General features: G+C 39.9%; 2 protein-coding genes across 2 annotated transcripts; both read right to left on the bottom strand.

Annotated features, from left to right (window-relative positions):
- Nucleotides 1–977: 977 nt before the first annotated feature.
- Nucleotides 978–5604, bottom strand: otpa (orthopedia homeobox a). Its single transcript, XM_031734325.2, has 3 exons — nucleotides 5568–5604; nucleotides 4601–5019; nucleotides 978–2423 (listed from the first exon to the last, which is right to left on the bottom strand). The coding sequence occupies exons 1-3, from the start codon at nucleotides 5602–5604 to the stop codon at nucleotides 1902–1904; spliced, it is 978 nt and encodes a 325-aa protein (XP_031590185.1). The 3' UTR covers nucleotides 978–1901.
- A 4546-nt stretch (nucleotides 5605–10150) lies between these two features.
- tbca (tubulin cofactor a) lies at nucleotides 10151–23289 on the bottom strand. The gene is made up of 4 exons (XM_031734376.1): nucleotides 23133–23289; nucleotides 15808–15913; nucleotides 12926–13012; nucleotides 10151–10445 (listed from the first exon to the last, which is right to left on the bottom strand). Exons 1-4 carry the CDS (start codon nucleotides 23183–23185, stop codon nucleotides 10365–10367), a joined length of 327 nt encoding a protein of 108 aa, XP_031590236.1. The 5' UTR covers nucleotides 23186–23289; the 3' UTR covers nucleotides 10151–10364.
- Nucleotides 23290–24727: the final 1438 nt, after the last annotated feature.

Genomic DNA, 24727 nt, shown 5'->3' with positions numbered 1-24727 from the left:
TTTATAAGTATTATCAATTTACCTAATAAATATAATTGAATTAGTCTGTAAATTAATTCTGTCTGCTTACAACTAAATCTATAATTTAACTGGAAACAGACAGAAGTGCTTATTAGTGTATTAAAGCACTCATATTTGGAGGCTGACATAGAAGCAGAATGAGAGATTATTCAATAAAATGCAATCATATAAAAATGTGTTTGAAAATGTTATATTGATGATAAATACTGTACACCAATAAAAATGTCTTTATTATTCATAATGTATCATAAACACTTTATTAAATGCTTACATGTTGCTTGTAAATGCCATTCTGTCATGCAGCCATAACAGCCACTGCTTTTCCATCTCACTTTTGGGCTTTGGAGGCCATTATTTGTGCAATTTTTTTTGGAAAGAAAATATAATAAAATAACAAAATGAAGAAACACACCTTTGACTCTAATTTGTCAGTTTGGTCTTTACTGAGATTTTGGATTTTGAGCATTTAATGTGGAAGTATATATACATATATATATATATATATATATATATATATATATATATATATATATAAACTAAAGATAACACGTTACATAGTTTTACTTCTACATTTGTAATAATAACATGAAAACTCAAATTATGACTATTTGATGTAATATTTTTAAGTGAAATCTGCTTCAATGTCTCTTTTATTCATGTTATGTTTTGTGTGAGTTCCCTCAAATTAATGTAGCACAAAGGCAAAGAGCTTAACAGCATCACAAATAACGCAAACTTACTTAGAATAATCGTTTGCTACTTGAGCCTCACTTCAATGTTCACTGCTACCTTTTTTAAAAAAAAACATAAACAAGTTTATACCAGATAGGATAGAAAATTTGATGCAGTGAACACTAAATAAAATGTTCAGATTCATCACTACAATCATTTAAAATCTAAATACCTTCTGGAATGAGCTTATAAAGAAACGAGGGTTGATTCGTGTTGTGGCATAATTGAAAATGGTTTTTATTTGATCATTTACACTGAATTGATATAAACATGTCCATGAAACAAAACTGTTCAAACATTTAAGAAAGTCATAGCTGAGAATAAGCACAGACATAGTTTTGGAAACATAAGTTATCACAAACTGACCAAATGGGAACAAGAGTGCTTCCGCTACACAAAACATCCTATATAACAGATTATAGTTAAGTCACTTTCAATGTCTTAATTCAGAGTATTTCCCCCCTTTCTATTTTTGCTTTGGACGGCACATGCAGTCAAGTCTTTTATTTATTTATTTTTTTACCCCCGTTCCTGTCAAATCGGTCTCCCTCCTGGTGAATCGTCCATGTTTTCCTTCTTTTAAATCTCCAGGTGTGTGGCTTTTGCGTGGCCAGTGTGCATCCCTTTGGTCTTATAGAGTTGCATGCTGTGCAGCAGGAGGGGGGAAAAGGGGGGGGAGAGTGAATCTGTGATCTAGTTTTTGTAGTTAAAAGTATCCACAGAATTTGTCTTCAAAAACCTTCAGTCACTGAGCAAATATCACCGAGAGCCCCGCGGCAATCATGGCGAAGGCTGGATGTGCCCAATAAATAAATAAATAAATAAGTGAATAAATACCGAACTCACGCATCGGTTCGTTTAAATAGAGAAATAAATAGCTGATCGAGGCTACATGCGAAATAATAAATTATAGCCTAAAACAGAACCAGTCCTATGGTTAATAAAGGCCAAAGGGCCCAATGAATAATGTCAGTTCTCCCCGTTTTTCTCGTGAATTGGGTAGAAGAAGAAGAAAAAATGTTATCTGAACAAATATCCCGGGTGTATTTGTCCCACTGTGCCTCTTTGGATGGACTGGGTGGGTAAGAACAAAATGCACAAGATCTCTGTGTTGGTGAAAGAAAAGCTCGTAGCGCTGACCCTCGTCACTAGGTGAAGCTCATGGATACTGTGTGCTCCAGCGCTTTGCGGCGCAGAGAGGCGATGCTTGTCCCTCTCCAGACGTCACTGTCCGGGGAGCTACACAGCTGAGGCGACCCGGTCACGTTCGTCGGGCCGGATAGAGACGCGGGGACCATTCCGGGGAAAGTGGGCTGGTAGAGGTGTGACTGCAGCCCGGAGCCGTTCGACGACATGTTGGATAGACCCATGGAGTTGGGTGGTGGTCCGGCTCCAAGGCTGCACTGAGACAGTGACTGCGCCATGGCCTGCTGGCGGCCCAGAGCGGGCGGGAGCTGCAGCTGAGACACGCCGGGCATCCCTGCCGTGGCCCAGCGGGTGTCGTTAGCGTGGAAGGAGCAGAGGCTGTCGCCCATAGCCGCTGCTGCCGCAGCTGCGGATGGGAACTGAGGCAGACCGTGGTGCGTCGGCAGCAGAGTCCCCGGAGCCCGGAACACGTTGGTGGTCTTCTTGCGCTTCTTCCACTTAGCGCGTCGGTTCTGGAACCAGACCTGCAGACAAAGACGGGAGGAGTCAGGGGGAGCTGATTCAGTGACTTTACTGACAGGTCACGTTATCAACGCTGGGAACACCAATAATAATAATAATTTTTTTTTTTTTTAAAAAAAAGGTCATGATATCAGTGTGTGATCAATGACAAACACCAGCAGTAAATCACCGCAGAAATACACAGATTTATGAATTTTGGTTAAATTCTCAAATAACAGCTGTTTGCAGTAATGAGTGAACATTCACATAGATTCAATCGAAAACATATTTCCACGATCTTCATGGTTGAAATGACACTAAAGAGTACTAGGTTTTATTTTTATTTTATTTTAATTATTCATTGCCGTTGACATCGTGGTGCCGATTTTTATTATTTTATTTTATTTTATTTTTTAAGAAAGAGAGAGAGAGAGACCTATTTATGTTTTGAGGTTCAACTACATTTTTATGTGAAATATTTTCTACTTTTCAAGTTATTTTGTGGGCTATTTATTATTAGTAGTAGTAGTAGTAGTAGCAGCAGTCATCGTATACTTTGAGCCACATTTTTTTGAGATTCCTGTGCTACATCCGGCCTGGGATAATAAAGGCAATGTTATTGCTGCTGTAGAGGGGTGGTTTGCTCTGTTATTCCCGGAGTCCCCGTGCTTCTGTGGGTCTGGCTGTAAGCGGGTGTCTATGATTAATGTGAAGATTTGGTTGAGAAAGTGGGGCGCAGTAATAAGAACGGGACAATCTCACTCTCTTCCCCCGGAGTAGCCCAGCCGTGAAATCCGGCCTGAAATGCATTACACTTCAAAGGAAAGAAAACGCAATTTCTCATTCCCCCCCTTAAAAAAACAGAAATAAAAATAAGACAGAGTGCATCTTCAGCACGTCCGGCATTAAGATGCAGAAAGCGGTGACAGGCCCATCGCTAAATCGAATCTGGATCTTGCTTCTTATTTTCAGCGCTGTCATAATAGCAGATGAGCGTCATTTCGCTAATTTTGATTTTATGTAAATGGCGGAGAGACTGAATGGACTCTTGCAATAATAATAATGATTATTATGGGGTATTATTTCACATGCGAGCGATCCAAGCGCAATTGCCGTTCTCATCCAATAAGGCGCAAGAGTGAGCCACTGAAGTGGCAGCATTACAGCGAGAATGAAATGCAGTCTGATGAAGTTGTAGACTGACCATCACTGTTAGTTCAGGACTGTTAAAAGGTTGATATGAGGCGATTAATCGAGTGTAATAAAGCTGCCGTCAGCATTTGGTTCCCTGTAGATGAATTACATGCGGCAGACACTGGAATTTGGGCCATTTTAACAAGTAAATATTAAAATAAAGCACCCTCGGTTTTTAAAAGAAAACTGATAATTTATAAAGTTTGAATAAAATCAAATAAAATACTACAAACAACCCAATTAATGCACCTGATTTTTTTATAACTAAAGGATGGCATGTTAGTATCAAGCTTTTTTAATAACCCCTGCACTCGTTATGTTCAATGCGAAGATAAACAGCAGTGTGTGTCAGACACACAAGAACGCTCTAAATATGTGTGATGCCACATTAACATTTAAAATAATTAAACTATAAAAACCTAATAATATTAATGATAGACGGATGCCATAAAACGTCGTTTATTTTATTTTATTTTTTACAATGAAGACTACAATTCTGTGAAATACTAAAACTTGTTTTTTGCATTCCTTCTTAGGCAATATTTTGATATGTTAACCAAGCAATAAGCTTGATTGTTTGCGCAAATTGACATAACACATTCCTCTAGCTTAGAATTTGGTTGTTGTGAGAAAAAACAAAAGAATAAATTAAACAAAAGAATCTAAAATCTTAACCCTGACGGGTTACGTGAAAAACTGTGGGTTTTTTGCATCCTAATAAAGTGTTTCAGTAAGTTTCCACTAAAGAGGCGTTATAGCGTCTGGAGAGCAACTTAAATGTGTTATGTTGCAGTAACTATTGAGCCCCAAATGAAAGCATGTGGGCTTTTTTTTTAATAGTTCAATATTTAATCACTTTTATGTGCAGGTATTATTTTGTTGTATTTTCGGTACTCGGGGAGATATATTGATAATATTTATAACGCCTGTGTGTTTCACATTTGGCCTTTCAAAAGTTCAATTTCATTCCTTTCTTATCAACATCACACTCCCAGCCGCCTCCCACCTGCACTCTGGACTCCGTCAGGCCGATCCTCAGAGCCAGCTCCTCCCGCATGAAGATGTCAGGGTAGTGCGTTTTGGCGAAGCTCCTCTCCAGCTCGTTGAGCTGCGCCGGCGTAAAGCGGGTCCGGTGTCGCTTCTGTTTCTGGGGCTGCTGCCCTCCAGACTGGTTGGGGTTGTTGTTGCTGTTGTTGTTCTGCTGCTGTTGCTGCTGTTGTTTCTCCTGCTCTTTGCTGTTCACCTGCACCGGGTTGGATCCCCCGCCGCTGGTGATATCGTCACCCGGGAGCATCGTAGTCCCTTCTACGCCGTCCGGGCCCGGGCCGAGCTCCCCGGAGTGTCCCGGGTCAGGTCCTCCACCGCCGAGCCTGCATTTCAAAGCCTCCCTGTGGCCCAGGAGCTCCGCCGCGGCATCCTTCATCCCTGCACAGACAACCGCAGCAGGTGAGAGCTGCACATTAAACACTTGGTCTATACAGGAAGGAAAAGGAACATGTTAGGCAAATGCAGTGACATATTCAACTGCACACAACAAGCATGCCTTACATGCGAAAAGGCGGATTTAGGAACCGCTGAAGCATTGTTTTGGCTGCAGTAGAAGATGAAGCAGTCGTCGTGCATGCTTTAAACGCCTCAACACAAGTACAGACATTTAAAAAAGAAAAGAAAAGAAAGAACAGAAACAACCACTGCAGCTATTTTCAAGAGACAGCATGCACATTGCAATCTGCTCCTTAAATACTCTTCATTCAATTTGATCACACTGGTATCTTGGAAAATGGTTAAATCAAATTACGCAGTAATATAATAATAATAATTACTTTTCCAATGAATTAAGCGAGTTTAGCTCACTTCAGCCGCATTAAGATCACATAAGAAGCAAATTGACAATTTCTGAGCTTGATTTAAGATTAGAAGTTCCTCCAGCTTACAGTAGAGTTGAAGACCGGAGTTTGGTGATGTTAACTCACCGAGGCGAGCATCCAGGAGGTCGGCATGAGATAGCATTGCGCACCGCTCCAGGGCGGAATGCTATTCCAAAAAAAAAAAAAAAAAAAAAAAGGAAAAGAAAAAAAGAAAAAAATCTCTATGACTTTAACCTATTTAAGAAAAATATATAGCCTAAATGAAAGCAAATTCGGTTTGTGGTTAAAAGGGAGGTTCGTTGCATTATAATGTAGTTTAGCGAAATGGGGAGGCGCTTAACAACGGAATGAACCCATGAGCTTCTCCAAACGAGGACCAATCAGAGTTGAAGCCTGAGGTATGTCAGCTTTAGCCCGAGACCCGAGAACCCACTCCACCTGCTCCTCCTCCTCCTCCTTCTCCATCCTCTCACATCCACAAGTTCATTCCTCCTCATTCCTGTAATTGGCTTTGATTTCTCCCCCCAAATTACATCCAATAAAATAACCTGATTTAATATCTGAGCGAAAGCTTCGACCCGCTCAAGAAATGTTGGATCACCACAATATTTGTTTAATTGCGCACGCTGCTCTGCGCGTGCTTTTACAGCGAGCCACTCGGACAAGAGTTATTATTACTCGTATTAGGAAGAACCACATAAAGAGATACCACATGACAGCTACGAGTCTGCATCTTTTAATACTGCTCCTTCTAGTTCATTTTTTTCCTTTTAGTCAGCTTGACGATATCATCCACCTATTTACGACATTAAATACCTCTTGGAGGTCAGACTTTTTTTCGTTTTTTAATTTCCCGTTACTGGAACCAACGAACTTTATTTGTGACCAGGCTAATGTTCAAGGCCAGCAGGTTTATATAAAATTCGTCATATCTGAGCACTTTGAAATAAAAGCAGTATCAAGTGGAGGTGATCTCCTGTATAGTTCCAACTGTCAGGCAGGGAAGGACTCGGTCTAAATGATGTGTGAGCAAATTAATTCAGCGAACAGTGAAGTGGGGATGCTCGCCTTTGATAAAGGGACACAGTCAGCCTAATATACCCGAAAGTCTGACACCTGAACAGATAGTCTGACAACACGGGCAACCACGTAATCATGTTTCCAACACTTTCAGGAGGGGTGGGGGGGAGGCATAAGTTGTTTTTTTTAAATCATCTGTCTAAATTATGTTGAAGAGACAAGAAAAAGCTTTTAAAAATTAACTCAAAACTCTCTTTTGTCAGTAAACCACCATTAGACTCAATTAGCACGCCTGCTTTTTTTTTTTTTTTTACTAGCCTACACACAAATGCACACAACAATCTGCTACATTATATATTTTTAAAAAAAAAAAAAAACTTAAGACAGATGTCGGGACGTTTTGAGAGAACACGTTTATTTATTATGTGCTGGGAAAAAAAATAGTGACACAAAGGAGGCGTCCGAGCGTGAACCCGGGGCTCGTTTGGGGCTCTTTTCTTCGTCCGTCCGGGCTTCAGTTGCCTCCGCGCAGCTTTTATTTGCGTGCAATCTGGTGGCACGAGTGACACACTGGGAGGGATGGGTGGCTGGACGGACGGAGAGGAGTCGTGCTCGGGAGTCTGTTTGGGATGTGGAGGAGATTTTTTAACAAAGGGGGGACTTGGAGATTTTTCTGGTCTCTATTTTTTCTCTCCAAGGCTCCATTTGAAAGCCGGACTTGAGGTAGCTGTGAAGATTTTTTTTTAAGTCGGAGCTAACCGTTTTAAATCCAAATTTTACAAAATCAAAAAGGGTCTATGTTATTACTGATCGCATTAATATTCGAATGCAAAAGTGAAATATATTCTTCCTCTGGCATCACGTTTGAGGGAAGTTTTCCTGACGCCTCCAAAGCTGTGAGGATCATTTCAAATCCTCACATTCCGGGATGATGGATCGTGCGGTTCGTTTTACGACTTGTCCAGAGCTGCACGCTTTTATAGCTGTACAAACACGAGCGAATGACTCCTCTCGTTGCGGCAGGTCGACACAACGTGAGAGGTGATGATGACATGTCAAGCAGCGTGAGATATTTGTGCTGAATGTGGGCCTGAGATACAAAAAGAAAAGAAAAGGAAAAAACAATCCTAAAAATTTTATGCACAAAGATAAAGGAGAGGAGACAGTTATTTTATGGATGCAAAATTTATTTTAATGTATTTATTATTAAATATCAGTGCTGGGAATATTGGCCCCCATGTTTATTTAACTGGTTTAATTATTTTAGATTGTATATAATGATTTAGCCATTAATGAGAATATGAAACCAAAAATATTTCATGTTTTCAGCGCAATGGAGAGTCAGACATACATCTTTAATTCCTTCTTAATATTATTACTGTTAGTGTCTACTTTTATATAACAGTGTATTTCATTAAATGCAACCTTTTACGTTACAGCGTGAATAGATTTTATGTGTGTGTGTTGCTAAAGGCTGTTGGCTAATTAGGGTAAGCAAATGACCTAGGCACAGTTATTACTGCGTTTATCCTCCTGCAAATTCTTCTAACATCCTCGCATCAATCTTTTCCGTCATATAAATAAAAATAGAGAAACAAACAAATCCCCCCCGGAAGTTAATGCGGCGCATCTGAGTGGAAAGTAGACATTTTCACGCATTGTGGAGATGAGGAGTGACTTTTAATAAAAGTGAGAGGAAGAAAATATCTGAAAATAAAAATGTAACACTGCTGGATGTGGTGTAGGGTGGTGTAGTCAAACCCACGTGTGTTCTTGCTACTGGTGGAGGCACTTTTGATGACAGACCAGACTTGAACCCGTGACCTCCTGGTTCACAGTGCAGGCTCTCCAAACCAAGGCCCAGGCCACTGTTTGCAACCTCTTTCTCTCTCCCTGCTTTGCCTTTGCAGTCTGGATTCACTCAGTTCGAGATTTCTGAGGAGCAAAACAATTGATCTTCCATCTGCATGAGCTCCCGGTTTAACAAATGAGATTCTTGTTTCACGCAGCTGATTTGGTGGGTGTCTGGGGTATTTGGAGTAATAAGTTATACTGAGACGAGGGAGCTGAGAAACGGCTGCAGCTGATGCTGCAACTCGGCTGCAACCTACAGCTCCCTGCTCTGCGTCAGGCAAAAAAAGAAAGGAAAAGAAAAAAGGGGGAAAAAAGAAGTTTGACACAGACAAAGTTTCAGGAGCAGAATATGATGGGGGCTGTGCATAAAACCGTGTAGCCTGTTACATAATATCCTACTTTAAAACATTTCTTTAAGTGTAAAATCACTGTATGCATAGAAATTTTAATATGTATGGCTCTACCCACTTTATTAACAGTATGCCACAGTAATTCACAGTTTGCAAATAAAGGCTGCTGGCTACAGTATAGGGTAAAGAAAATACTCCAGTAAAATATGCCACAATTAAGTGTAGAGACTTCAAATAAGGAACAGGTGAATAAGAAGGAACTTTTTTAGGTTGGACATGGCTACCGAGCATGCTCCGAGGTTATAACAGACAATTAGCTCATTAAGGAGTGATTTCTGAAGACTTAATTGGATTTCCTGATAAGTCACGTGACTCTGGAAGGCGCGAAATGAAACTTCTTGGCGAGAGCTGTAAAAAGCAGCAACGCTATGGTTCCCGTGCATCTCAGAAGCAAATGTGTAGTCTACTTTGTACTCAGTCTGAAAAATGTATTACTGCAGAGCAACATGTTCACAAAGCACGCAAATTAAAATGCATTTCAACGGATTAACCAGGAAAAAACAGCTACATCAACCCCACCGTCTGCCGTGCCAGTATAAGCTTTAATACGTCTGATTAGTGCTTTTATTTTTATAAGCAGTCTACATCACGCGAGTATTTCCGTCCACTTGAACGCAGGACTTCGGGTCTGTGTCTTCTCCTCGTTGCGCTGTTACTTTCTCATCCGGCCACGACACGTTCCGAGCTGTCAGCAGCAGCCTGCGTGGGTCCTCCGGTCACACAAACCCGCAGGTGCAGCGCCCCGCCGCCGCATCTCATGCCTCAATTAGCGCCGCTGCCCTCTGCACGGACTCGATTAGGCCCGTGATTTATCCGAAAGAAATATAATTATACCTCCAAATAAAATAATCAGCATTGAAGAGCGATTTCCTTAACGAGATGGAGCGGGGTAGATGTCACGGAGTAGCAGCGCCTCATTAGGGCGGTAATGAGACTTTGGGGTGATCCCGATAATTATCGAAATCTGTAAAATAAGGATCAAGTCAAATGTAACCTTAATTTGTCTGGCAATTGAGTTCATTTATTAGTATGACTATTTAGGAAGGACTTCCTCAGCCTTAATGTAAGGTGTCGTTATTTTAGGCCATCTGGGTAATAGATGTAACTGCAGAGGGGACATTACAGGCCTGTTTTGTCATTCATGGCTCACACTAACATTTGTCATATGACTGACAGTGTTACCAAATAGCTCTTGTCTTTATTGTAGGTATCAAGACACAATCCATTTCACTGCTGCTAACAGGAATAACAGCACTGTGCTATTAATGTCATTAATCTATGAGATCAAAAGATAACTTTCACATGTGTTTCACCCAGTTTCAATGTGTAAACAGTGCATAAAAAAGTCAAACATCACTTAAAGAAAACACTACACTAATCTACTATAATAAACTGAAGGCTTTATCATATTATTGTGGAATTATTTTATTTTTTTCACACAGGAGAAGCGTGATCAAAATGTGGTGGCACGTTAGCGGTAAAGAAAAGAAATAATTACATCAAGAAAAGAGATTTTGAATGGATTCAGTTGGCCTCCACGGTTCCAAACAAGGCCTGACGAAAGGAATGGACATTTAAGCAAGTGAATCTCACAGTGAGAACAGAAATGCATCAGAAATCATCCTTCAAGCTTCACTGAGTCCAATATGCTTCTAGCCTCTTTGTACTCCTCTGATTCAGCCAATTCCTCTTCTGCTTCCTGAAAACACACAAACACACATATAGGTTTTGTTTTAGTGCCATCTACTATACTTCCAAAGAAGGAGTTACAACTGTCTTCACTAGACAAACAGGTTTGTTGTCTTCATATAAAAGCAACAGGAAATATTTCATGCTGTATCATAATGGTAGGAACCAAATTCATCCAGGAAGGGTTGAACTGAGGTAAAACTTGACACTGAAGTGTGTTTGCGTTCCTCTGGTAGTCACCACAGTGACAACACTTCTAATGACCTGTGATGAGCATGTGCATATGCGTATGCCTGTCTGAAGGGAAGAAAGAAGGGAGGATGAGTAACAGGGAAGGGGACAGGTTGCTAATTTCAGGTTAGCTCCCTCTGCCCAGCATTCAGCTCCCATGTGAGTGACTCACACCTCCAGCTGTCTGACTGTTGCTTTGCATTAATTTCGATGACCCTGAGACATCCATGCTGATGTTTGCCTCTCTCCATATCAGCTTAAGTCCAGGAGGGTTTGGCATGCTCTGTGGCTGTATATATACTGTATATAAGTGCAAAGTGTGGTGCTTGAGCTTATTCTAATGATCAGTTCATTAAGTCTACACACATTTAAAATAAAAAAAAATCAGACTCAACATTGGAATATCCAGGATACCACGATATACTTTAAATATGTGTCCACTTTGACTGACAGGTGTCCTGGTATGAAACTGTAGCCAACTGTAGCCCTTTCCCACTCGTATATACTTGAGTCAGCTTGGCATGGCTCGACTTGGATTTTAAGGTCTACCATTAGGTGGGAGTACCTGACAACAGGTACTTTTTTGTACCCACTCAGCCAGGGCTCCAAGTGATCTGAGACGATCCGAAAACGTGACACCAACAGACAGCATTCACCCAATTGGCTAGTCAGTGGCGTCACTCAATGAGTCATGACAGTCCTTCATAAAAATCAAAACTGCCATTTTTGAAACCCAGCAACAAGGGAAAAGGCTGCACAAAAAACAACATCCTGGTCCTCAAGTGTGACAAGAAGCCATACACTGAGCAGCAGGTGTACAATCGCCTCAACGTCCACTTTTGTTATGGTTTTTGTGTTGCATACAAATGACATCACAGGACTTTTGGTGGCATTGCTATAAGGACCCTACGCACATTAGGTGGTACTTGGTTGTAATGGAAAATGACCGAAACAGCGTTAAGTCAAGGCGAGCTGAGCTGGAAAAGGGCTTTTAGTGTCTGCTAGGCCTCACCCACACAGAGCTAGAAACCAATTGGCAACCCCTGGTCACTAGTGTGCATTCAAATTTGCATTCTCCGATTCACTGGCAAATGGTTACTGGATGCCGGTAGGTGAAATCAGTTGCCACAAGGTGCTGCACTAAAAAAACTCCTTATGATTGCTTCTGTCACTAGCAGTATGTTGCTGTCCTGCATAATCTGAAATGAAGATGCAGATTCGTCTGCAAATACTTGCTAACTAACTACTAAACTGGAGTGAAACTTGAAAAAGAACAATGCATACTAAAAAAGGACCATTCACCTTCAAAATAAAGTCTCTGGCCCTGTGTGACTGGGGCTTAGCAGTCAATTTCAAAGCGACTGTGAGCAACCTCCAGTAAACACAATCAGTAAAGGAAAACTAATTTTTTTCCTAGCAAACTGTGGTTGTTAACTGGTCTCTAGGCATGGAGACCTGTTGTGACATGGCAGTAAATTTAACAGGAACATTTTTACTACTAATACTACTACTTCTAGTACTACATCCTACTACTACATCCTCGCTTATTTATGGTACAGCATTAAGGGAACTATGTAGCTTGTTATCACAACAGTAGCCATAACCTGATGTTGTCTTTTCCATTATTGTTTTTTTTCTTCTGTTACGTGCTGGTCTCATTGGACAAGACAACTGTTTAAAGATCTGGCATTAAACTGAAATCCAAACGTATTAAAATGAGGATCTTAGGCCTTTTCATTCTTTATTATTAATTATTTTGATTTATAATATTTTAATTATTAACTATTTTAGTGAAATGAAGCCTGACAGGAAGGGATTCCTAAGCATGATCCAGGTGTTGATCATGTCTACCAGATGTGAAAAAGGATAGGTTTTTGCTAATACTAATGCCATACTATGTTTAGAAAGCAAGAGTATGAGAGTTGTGTGTCTTTTATACAATTATAATTACAATTGTGCAATTTTAATGAAGCTTTACTAAGAAACACACAATTAGTTAGTTATTAGATATTGTGATACATACAAAAGAGAAAAAAAGATTAAAAATAAAACTTGAATGCTAGGGTTAACCATTTTTTCTTGATGCTGGAATTTACAAGTATTATAAGCTGAACCTTTTTTCTTCTACCCACAAACGCATGCATGAAATTCTTTTTCAAGGAGGCCATGAGATATTAGAAGTCCAACTGAATTAATTATCATAATAGCTTGTGTCCTGTTGTTTTATGAAAATTTTGTTCACCTCATGGTGGTACTTACTAGCAGCTGCAGCAGATCTGCGTGTGCTATGGCCAGCCGGCGGTGACAGTCTGGGATCATCATTCTGGACTCCTGCAACACCTCCATCTGAAACCACACAGAGACCGCATCAGTGCCATCACCACTTTTATTAATCCGAAAGCCCCTGCCACTGCTCTTATTACCAGTTTTCATTACAGGTCTTCACAAAAGTCAACACATTATTGAACATGTATTTTCCAAGCTTTGACCATTAATTTGAACAGCTAGACAAAGTGTATTCACTGGCTGGATTGTGCTGTAGCTTTACTCCTGACAGTGACATGCAGGGTGTCCCTCATGCACTCTGCTGTGGTTAACATCTCTCAACAAGTCGGCAGTATGAAAAATGTTATTGAGTTATTGATCGGGCCGGGAGTTGGGCAGCGGGGGACCACCTCGATCTGGCTCCACACCTGGATGAATGAGCCGAGAGCATTGTGATCAGGCGTAAAGAGGTATTACTACGCCTGCAGTGTAACTGTGTTGCAGCCTGGGGTACTTTCACAGCCGCAGCTAATGTGGAATTCCCCCAGCTAGCACCCTAAAGAGCGGAGAGGAGCTGGCTAACACTGTCAGACACAGTCACTCATGACAGATGCTTCCTCAGCGAGGCCTGTGTCGAGCTGGAAAAAGTCAAAATATGGACTCAGTTTCACATGTGTACATTACACGGCTATGCACACTGTCTGCCTGCCTGGTGGCGTACAAGTTCATCCAAGTGCCTAAACTGACATACTGAAGAATGTTGGACAAATTGTCAAGTTGGCTGCCATCTAGATGTGACAAGGTAAGCTAGAGTAGGCAAAAGAGTACTGAAACAGAGAAAAGTCACGGTGCCCTCCCGGTTCAGTGGAATGATCCCATCAGCACAGGATAAAGATGACACTTACAGCGTATTGATTCCATTAAAATAAAAACCTGTAATCCATCCTGCCTCAGACCTCTCATCTCCAACCATAATCCATCTGGCCTCCCAATCTCCCCATTTAACACCAACCAAGCCTGCTGCTCAGCCTGAGCTGCCACTCTATGAATGAACAAACAAAACAACACACACACTGAATTTTAATGGAAGCCGTAAACATAATCAGATGTGATATCCGTGGTTCAGTTCCTCCCTGTCTGAATCAAGTTTGGATCCGCATCAGCGAACACTGGCCCAAATAAAGGGCAGTTATATGAAAAACCACGTCCTTTTCCAACAATCTTGTGTAAGCTGACCATAAAATACCATAATAGGCAAAACTCATATTTGTCTATTTTCTCTATCAGGCTCTCTTGACAGGATCTTGAAATATTTGTATTATTTACCTTTTTTCACACTATTTCTTTATCGTTGTGACACTGGAATGAAGCAAAGACATCAAGAGAAGCTGTGAATTTAGTTTCCCCCAAGTATTAAACACACATTAAAGGCAAATTCAGAAATTCATTTAACATTTAACATTTAAAGCTGATAAACCCCCTCGCTAGCCTACAAACATTACGATTAAATAAGGGTTATAAAGAACCCATAACGCAACGCTCCGATTTTACATTATTTTGGCATTTCCTTACATTTTCTGTACGCGGCGGGTAATGATTTGTTTATATATTTTGAGGCATAATTGAAATGTCTCTGTGCTTGCAGCACCACATGTGATCAAAAAGTTCCATCTGCTTATTTATTAAACAAACAGCAAACGTGATCACCCTCATCGCTTCCACATCTGCAACACACACCAGATTTCCTCCACTAGATCACAACAGTGATGTAGTGTCTTTAACTTTAACTTCAATAGTATTTTGTGAAGGAGCAAATGGTAAAAAGCCAAATTTGGCAAGTAGTGCTGGTGGTGGACAACAACTGGGTTCACTGCACAGTGCTATGTGGCAAAGTTCAATGCTTATGTGCCAAATTAAAAAAAAAATTCTTCTTCTGGCTTTGCCACTATGAGCTCTGGACACCATATCTAGAGACTGTTTTCATCAGCAGAGAGTTGGTCCAGTCTAACAACGAAGCAGAACTTGGACCTTGCTGTGGTGAAACAGTAAATGTGCACATGGAAGACAACCAGACTTCCAGCTTCCATATTAAAAATGCTAAAAGTGATGCAATGCTTCACAAGGACAACACCTTTAAAACTAAACCGGTTTCTATGTTCCTTTCTATGTAGCTTGCAAAGATGACACAATATATTTATGTATATATCATTCTGATGTTTGGTGTTTATAAACCACCAAGTGTTTGTCATCTGATTATGATATACGGTGGTATAATGAAAATGTTTAGAATTACAAGATACAATATCCATACATGTCTGTTCATACATAAGTATAGCAAACAAAGCTCAAAAACTGCCCACACGACTGTCCATTTTGCTAGCTAACATTAATATTATTATATTATTATGAATTTGAACCTTTTAAAAGACATAAGAAACATGTTGGAGTGAGAAAACTCCACAACCTGTGTACAGACAAATGATGGAGGGATGCAGGCACAGTGAGAATGGAGAGCAGGATATGGGCCAGTGATCTGTTAGGGACACTAAATTACCAGCATGTGTCAGTAATTATCAAACTCTTTTAAAGTAACATGATATAATTACATCTGAATCAAGCAAATTACAAAATCACTAATGATTCTCCTCTCAAAACCTAATTCTTCATTATCACTGTGGACTGACCTCATTACATGAACGAAGGGCTACTCAAATTATCAAGACACAATTCACTCCCTAACTATGCAAGAGCAAAAACCCTCCCTCACTTTACTGGCTGAGATCAACACAATGAACAGGTGGTGATAAATGGATAATTCAAAGGCTTTCAAATTAAGACACATAATTGCTGTACAGCATCAAAGAAGCGAAATGTACCTGTTTCTTGATGACATAATCATCTGCCGCCTCGGTTTTCAGGCGCTCAATCTTCTCTTCCTGCTGCTTCGCTTCAGTTATGTACGCAATCTCCTCCTTGGCCAGCCTGCAGAGAAACAAGAAGACGGAAAAGACACGGTTAAAGGCAGCCATACAGTGTTGTTCCATCAAACATAAAACGTAAACACACAGCCTCTCAGACGGATAATATAGGCTGAACCAAGAAAAGCAGGCTGTGATGGTCACTTTTTACAGACAGGGCCATCTATCCTCATTCTCCCCAACACTCTTGTGACTGAGGAGGACACAGTGAGATCATCTCCCACAGGATGGCAAGACACACACCTCAATAACACGCAGCAAACACATCACTTCTCCTCACTGCTCTGAAGTGGAGATCAGCCTTAAATAATGCTTTGAAATTCAACTTATCATTTACAGAGCGCTCTAACAGTGACTAAAATAGGATGCATTTACATGAAAGACATTTTATTTCTGGAAAGGAGCAACACTTTACACTAAATTTAAACCAGATAACATTTTTTTCTTTAATAACTTGCAGTAGCAGATCTAAACCTGAAAATAATGTGGATGAGGACTATGGTATTTATATGAGTATATGAGGTTTAAGCATTTTCCTATTGTTTTTACGCACTTGTTAAAACTGAGTTTATTAAACTCTTTAAAATTGAGATTAAACAGCACAACACTGTCATTCATCTGCAGTCAGATTTGGAAATTTGTTTTGCTTTGTTTTCTTTACAACCATTAGAGAAACATCTGGCTTTTTAGCCTGTACACAATGTCCACCAGTGTTTGTTAGTGAGCTGCCAGCAATATATTTTATTATAATATATTTGATTGTTTATTTGCTAACTTTTATAGAAAAAAAACTTTAGGGGGCAGTTGATGTCCACGGTCTGGCCTGCTCTAAAATGGTAGAATATATCAATTGTAAAACATGCATTTCATTTTGTATCCTCTTATTGTTTTGCAGCACTTAAACCTTGAACTTATGCATCTTGCAGTCAACAGTATTCACTAATTACATTATTTAACTAAATATATTACAATATGTGAATGCGTCACTAGTGAGTGAGATCTGATTCTTATTTAACGACAAGTACACAGAATGCAACATCATAAACTTACATACTGGATAACACTGATACAAATGTTAAACTAATGAATTTAAATAAAAAAAAATAAATAAATAAAAAAAAAAATAATAATAATAATAATAATACAAAATGATTCAATTAAATTTTCTGGCATAATGGCCAAAGAATGGATTCAAAAGCCCAAGTTCACGTTTGTAAATAGTTTGTTTCTTTGTAATCATCAAATATTTTGTTCATCTCTAATCTATATACGCACATAAATGTAGCTCTGTCTGGCAACTTCCAGAATTCTGCATGGCATAAATGGAAAAGCTGAGGGGGTTCAATGCCGGGAGGGTTTATTTTCAATGTGAAGAAAAAGTAATATAGCTTACATGAGAGCAACAAATCCGTCAGTCAAATTCCTTCGCATATCTAGGAGCCAAATGTACGTCATTACATTTGGCTGGTTCTTTTTAAAATGATTTAACTCTCTCCTTTACATACATAGGAAAAATGGGTAATAGAAACGGAAAGCTAACTAAAGAATTTTTTAAAATTCTAAAATTGAGTAATCCCAGTGGATTTCCAATCTTCTAACACAGGCTTTGGAAAATCGAGCCTGTGGCAGATGAATTTGGACAATTACAGATCTTTTTTTGTTTTGTTTTTTACTGCAGAGAGGAAAGCCATATATACTCTGAAAACACATTTCAATCACATTTACATTTCATTCTTTACTTAAACATATTAATAGTAGGTCTCTGCCCTGAATTCATCTAAAGATCATATTACATCTTACATATTACTTTTATCAATACACTTTTGAAATGTGCAAAGTAGGACTTCACATTATATCATGTCACTCATGTCTTTTGTGTTAGCATGTCACAGAAAAACACACGGAAATCAGTGTAACCTATATACTGCCATCCAGCTCACATCTTATCAACATGATTATCTGGCTCCTTTATCCACCTTTATTGTGTTCAACACACACACACACACACACACACACACTCCCAGAAGCTACTAGTTCTTTTTTAGACATTAATTGATCATCAATTCAATCCCTAATTTAGACCAAGTCAGGTGGTAAATGGGCTTCTTTTTCTTGATTATTAGTGAAAATAGGCTTGAGTACATTGATAAATTTTGATTATTTATCAATTACGGCCCAAATGGAACTAAATCTCTTAAATAGATTCCGACCCTGATTGGCATAATGGAGTTTGAAAATATAGCTATTGATAATGATTTCCAACTAACAGTCTTTTTCCGGCTGCGCCTGCTGGTGGGACTGACAACACAAATTTCATTTTTCATAAAATCAGCTGTGTGTGTGTAAGTGAGTAATCCTTCATTAGTCAGTCACATTACTGGAGACCCTTCCCTGCACGTTGCACTGCTCTTTGCCTAGCCAAGGAAGCCAATAGCACTCTGTCATATTTTACATCAATTACCACTCATTCTAATACGGTTCCATCAGGAAGCTTTTAAACAGGCACCGTATGCAATAGCAGATCCTGTCTTTCACTCTCATGCTTGATGTAGAATGAGTTATGTCACCTGTTAAGAGTCAAAGAAGGTGGCAAAGAGAGGAGAAACGATGGAGGGAGGAAGGCTGAAATAATTTGAATAAAACTGAAGGACAGTCTAATAACAAAATGTCCATTCCTCCCCTTTCCAGTCCTGATGTTAATTTCTTATTTCTCCCAGACTTGGAGCGCTGTGCGAATAAGGGGTGGGGTCGTGGCTGGTTTTAAATAGACCTGCCACCTCAGGCTTAATGGAAAAGGCAGCTCTCTGGAAAATAGAAAAAAAAAAAAAAGGGAATTAGAAGCCAGCCGACACACACATTCGGTCGCCTGCTCTAGCACTGTATTTTTGAGCCGTGATGTAGTCGGCGCTGGGACCGGAATGACAAAGGCAAATTACTGTTGTCATTTTATTAAGGGCATCCGCCTCGCTAGGGCAGAAAGGCGCTGACTGGAATGTGCAGAAGCCACTGGAAATAGGCCTGGCTAAAAGAGCAGGCAGGTTTCCTCTAAAGTCATATATATATATATATGTGTGTGTGTGTGTGTGTGTGTGTGTGTGTGTGTGTGTGTGAGAGAGAGAGAGAGAGAGAGAGAGAGAGAGGGGGGGTAGGAAGTGAAAAAGCTGGGAACAGAGGAAAAAAAGAGACTAAAAGAGAAGGACACAAGATTATGAAGCGACAGAGAGCAATGACACTCTACACTTAAACAGTTTGATAAAAGGTTCATGTCAACGTACAGCTGTTGGCCTTGAGGGAGTGAGATTTTAAATCTTCTGTCTTTTGTTCAAATAACATACTCAACTTAAAAACCTCAGAAGAGAAAGCAGGGATGATACTGGCTAATAAAATACTGCACGCTTGCATTGTTGTTTTTCCTATACTGACCACTCCTGGACACTCTGTGACATTATCCTCTCTGGGATGTCCAGCCTCCATCATTACCACCGGGGAACCCGTTGGTAATCTGACCCTCATCAAAGTGCAATCGATAGCGTATTACACAAACAGCACTGACAGGAGGGAATTAAAGTCTGCCCAAGTCTGCCTGATTGACGAGAGGTACACTCAGACCATCCCACAGACAACTGAGCCCATTATCTCAAGAATCCTCATAATGTCTACAATATTTTCTATTCCAGCATGGTAAATTTGGCCGTTGTACAAATGTGGAGCCAAGCTCGAAATAGATGCCAACTCTTTTAGTAGGACAGCTTAGACTAGTTAATGAGTTTGCAGGTCCTACATCAAAAGGCCCATATTAAATCTATCTAGAAGTGAAGCAGAAACTAAACCATTATAGATGAGCAGTGTTTGCCTACAGACAGGATTTACAGTTTGGAAAAGAGAAAGAATCAAGATGGAATATGTTCATTATAAAATTTGGAAAACTAGGCAAACAATGAAGAAACAAATGGAACTGGGACGAAACAGCTACTGTACACTCAGTTGTACCGTTATAGTTAGAACACAATACAAGATGTCTGCACTTGCCAGGAATGTGTGCAACTAGCCAACTTGATGTTAAACACTGATGCCGTTGCTAACTGCCGCCAGAAATACAAGTCGGTTAAACCTATTATTGTTATTTTAATAATTTACAACTGCAATTACTGGTTCATGAAGCTCCTAAAAATACACAAAATGTTCGTTTTGCCATTATTTAACTTTGTCCATTTAAGATATAATCTGCTTTTGAATGATTTGTTTCCTGTTTTTCTGTCTTTTATACTAGTTAACTAGCCTAATTTTTTCTGTCATTTAAACAACTCATAAATCACAAACCAGAAACATCCCTACCAGTGAGTTCTTTTTTTATGAATACTATTTCAGATTTTCCTGAAAATGCTTGATCTCCAATTTAATTGCATTTGAAAGGTGAGTCTATTATCTAGCCTGTTCTCACTGATTGTCATACATTAGAAGGCATTAGATATTCATCAGCTGTTTGCAACATAATTTAACGGCATAACAAACATCTCTCTAAACCAAGCCCAAAAAGAAACACTACATTAAAGCCTTTAACAAGGGCTAAGTTTATTGCAGGGCATGTAATACAGGATATCTGTTTAAGGAAGGCGTAACTGTGAACTCGAATTTGTCCTGGTTGCACTGCACACAGAACAGTTCATTGGTGCTCACATCTATTTTAAAGAAAAACGTTTAATTTAATTGAAAAGAACTTTTCCCTTGTAAGGTTTCTTTTCTTGAGGAGTGAAAGAAGCCATCTAAGTCCACTGTGAACGACCACCTTTGAACAGAGGCGGTGGCTTATGACACCAACTGTCTGCCATCTATAATCCAGTTCTGAGATCCCTTCCCAGATGCCTTAACGCCCACTCACATCCTGGGCCATCTGACCTCAGTAAATTACACGATAGGGTGGGGCTAGGTTTCACAATGAGCTCACCCGAAACCTTGGCTGATTGTGACCTACACCCGTCTTCACACCTTGGCTCGTGTGATTAGGTAGAGGATCATTAGGGGGTCCATTGTCCCTCTTTTTGGGACACTCCCATAGGCCTTAAATCTGGGACTCTCCTCCATTTGACCCTAGAACTGAAGAAGCTTCTCGGATGACAGGTGAAACATGTTCAAGCAACTTAAAGAAGTCCAGACGCTTTTCTTTCCAAGCTCCTTAGACTACGATGACCTGGATGACTGAGAACCTTCACAGACAAACACACTGCACAAATCACATGACTTCACTGTCAGTACCACTGGCCTCCAGTGTACTGTGTGATCATGAAGACCTAAGCAAACAACTTACTTACTTACATGTTTTATGAATTTAAAAAAAAAACCGTTAAAATGATGCTTGATTCGGGTTAGGGGTTAGGGTTACGTAGGTACAAACTTTATTTACAACATCAAACCAAAAACTCATTTCCAGGTTTTAACTTCTTAACATCCATCAGGTAACCAGCTACAGTTAGGTTTAGAGTTGCATTTAAGGCCCAGTCACACATGGCCTTGGGTCAGTTGGCAACTGCTTGAGAATCACCGGTCGTTAGAGAAAAATCTGTACTCTCCTGGCAGGTTGTGGTTACTGGCAGTCACTGTAAAAAAGACTGCCAAAGCCTCAGTCACACTGGGATGGAGACCGGTCAGTTATGCCCTGTTAGCCACCACCTGCTGGGAAAAATGTGTATTCCCCGGCAGGCTGGTGAGTGGTTGCATGAGGCTGCCTGCGATCACTGAAACTGGTCGCAAGAAAAGCTACAAGGTGCTGTGGCAACTACTAAAAGATGACTCTGGTCACTCATAGATTGCATGGAAGATCCTAACTTGCCAACGTCTTCCAAGCGATGTATAGTGCAAACTATGGGCAACCACAGCAGGATGCTTGCAACCAAAGCAATCACAACAAGGTTTTCAGTGTAGCACCCTCTAAGCGACAAATTTCACCCACCAACAGCCAGCAATCTCCAGGAACATTCACTGAAAGATTTGTGAATACACACTTTTCCAGAGTGATCAAAGGTTGCCAGTTGGTTACCAACTAGTCCCTATGCCAGTAGGATTTCACTCTTCCCAGTTGTTCTCCATTTGTGTAGCTTATAACTTTCATATAGCAACTTACAGTAGGAATTGTACCGACTCAACCTAAATTACCCAACACTCTGGGTACACACTGTGTATGAATAAAAATCCACAACCTGAAAAAACGGTTTCTTGAACCAGCCCCCCCACCCCCCAAAAAACTAAATTTAACAATAGTTTTTATTAAACCAGTTATGATCATCTACCAATTTAAGGAAGCCTCGAGTCCAAAGTACATATGCAGCAGTACTTTAGTGGAGTGAAGGTGCACTGGCCTGTATTATTCATTAACTAGTTGTCTTTTTTTTTTTTTCTCCTCATTATAATATGTACGTGTCAACATTGCCTGCAACAATTCTGACCCCAAAATGGGATGCAAGTATTTGCAAAATCTCACCACAATTCCATCTCACCGTAACCTGATACGAATATGGAGCTAGCTAGCTTACTCAGCAGGTGCTTCCCACACCCGCAGAGTTTAATGATAATAATAATATAACGGTGCTTCTACGTTGGGCTGTTTCATGCAGCAGCTCCAGTTTGCCAAGATGAGGGAGCTTCCACTGAGAATTTTATTTTATATTGACAAATAATAAAATTAATGTAATGTTATGTTATGTTATGTTATGATAACTTCAGTTTACGAACTTGAGTGCGAGTGATCCAGTTGATATCAGCACGTGGAAGTTTTAAAATGCAGCCAGAAAAATGGACACTTTATTTGATCAGCAGTGTGTTAGCTACGTAGCTAACATTAGGGATAAGTCGACCATCACTTTGAATTGAGCTGAATTACACACACTACAACTATGATACAGCGCTATGTTTGAATGAACCGTGAATTCTAACCCCCACATTATAACTATTAGCTACTCAGGGTTAAGCGACGGTAAGAAATAGCCGCTTTGAACAGAATACACTTTCTTGTCATTCAAGCCACTGGCTATAGGCCGCGCCCCAACACCACACTAAAGTTAAAATGTCGTTGGTAACACATTTCGACGTGCGGCGTAGGTTTTCGTCGAAACAGCCTGGTCGCCCGGCTAGCTTAGTTAGCTCAAAAACGCCGACCTCACGTTAGCTTCTATAAGTAGCTTGCATAACATACGAAATACTAGTTAAGTTAAACGAAGAGCCAGCCTTACCTTTTAACAATACCAGTTTTAATCTTAATCTGCCGTATTCTTGGATCTGCCATGGCTGTAGATGTAATGTATTACTGGGTTGTCGTGTTGTCGCTAGCTTACTTTGTTAACGGTGTGCAGGTGGAAGTGGAAGGAAGGATGATGAGCTGCTGGCAGATAAATCGATCGTTAGAGTAGCTCATTGTCGAGTTTTCTGGTTTGAATGACATATCTGGTAGGTAATACAGTTTCGTGAGTGTGTTTCTCTGGTTCTTGTGCATGCTTTTGCTATTTTTCTTCAAATTGCACCTCTATAAACCGAAATCATAGAATGACGAAAATAAATAAACACTGGTGGTTAAGCTAATTAACCAACTACGGAGTACCATTAAGGATTCTGCTATTCAGAGTACTGCCGATGAAATATTAGATTTGACTTTATTTGATTTACCCTAATTTCGCTTTAGCAATAGCAAATTTATGATATAGTATTGTTAGTTTGACAAGCTGATATCTTTGTTTCTGCAATTTTTAAATTTTAGGCAAGAGTTTAACTATTCAATTTCGTGTCGTTATAACGAAGACTAAAATCTAATGTCAGGCTGGTGGACCTCGCTTATTTTCTTCCAAATAATTACTCCTTTTGGGAGACTGGGTGTATGATGTTTGATCTGATGGAGACTGGGAGCTCTATGTTATATGTAGTTGGTTTTCCACAAAGTCTGATAATGGTTGTAAAAGACAGCTAGCCCATTTCGGTTACCTGCTCATCAGTGATCCCCAATTTGGGGTAAAGTAAGGTTACCTCATAAAGCTGTAACAAAGGAATTAATGGCCAACTACTGCCCCTCTAGATAACAGAAATCAGCTGAGATACTCTGGCCCACTTTGTGGGCATCAATACTATGGAAGCACCAAAACATAAATATCTAATCCAGTCGGAGCTACATCTGTTGTTATATGATTGGTAGGGATTGCGAAGAAAAGGATCATTTGAAATGTTGACCTGATGCCATTTTTTTTTTCAGGGAAGAAAAACTAAACATATTCAACTGTCTAAAGTAAACTAGCTTTGTTGTGTGTCTGCATAAGTAGCCCTGCGGCATTTAAGAAAACTGACTGAAGACATTTAGTAATTTATAATAATCTTATATAGCACTTTTCTACTCTTCTGAGCACGCAAAGCATTTACACAACTTGTACATTCACCCATTCTCTTAGTGCTTTCTAACTAACATTCACACTCTGATGGATGCATCGGAGAATCTTGCCCAAGGATATTTGGCATGCAGACTAGGAAAAGCCAGGAATCGAACCACCAACCTTCAGATCAGTAGAGGACCTGCTCTACTGCCTGAGCTACAGCCACCCTGTTTACAGGAAACATTTAGATTTTTCCATAACAGGGACAGTACAGGGTAACTAATATGAAAGCTTCCTCTCTTCCATTAAGCTTGGCCTTGTACTCCAAGTTTGCAAGCCCAACCTAAGCCTTCTATACTAAAAGGGACCAAAGCATTTGATTACACTAATACCAATTAACAATGTTAGTTACAATTACACATGAGCCTCTCAATATGCAACAAATAAATATTTTGGGTAATTTTAAAAACCTA

The sequence above is a fragment of the Oreochromis aureus genome, linkage group 7 (genome assembly GCF_013358895.1).
Source record: "Oreochromis aureus strain Israel breed Guangdong linkage group 7, ZZ_aureus, whole genome shotgun sequence".
Lineage (NCBI taxonomy): Eukaryota > Metazoa > Chordata > Actinopteri > Cichliformes > Cichlidae > Oreochromis > Oreochromis aureus.
Note: the sequence above shows the minus strand (reverse complement) of the source record. Positions and strands in the feature narration are given on the sequence as shown.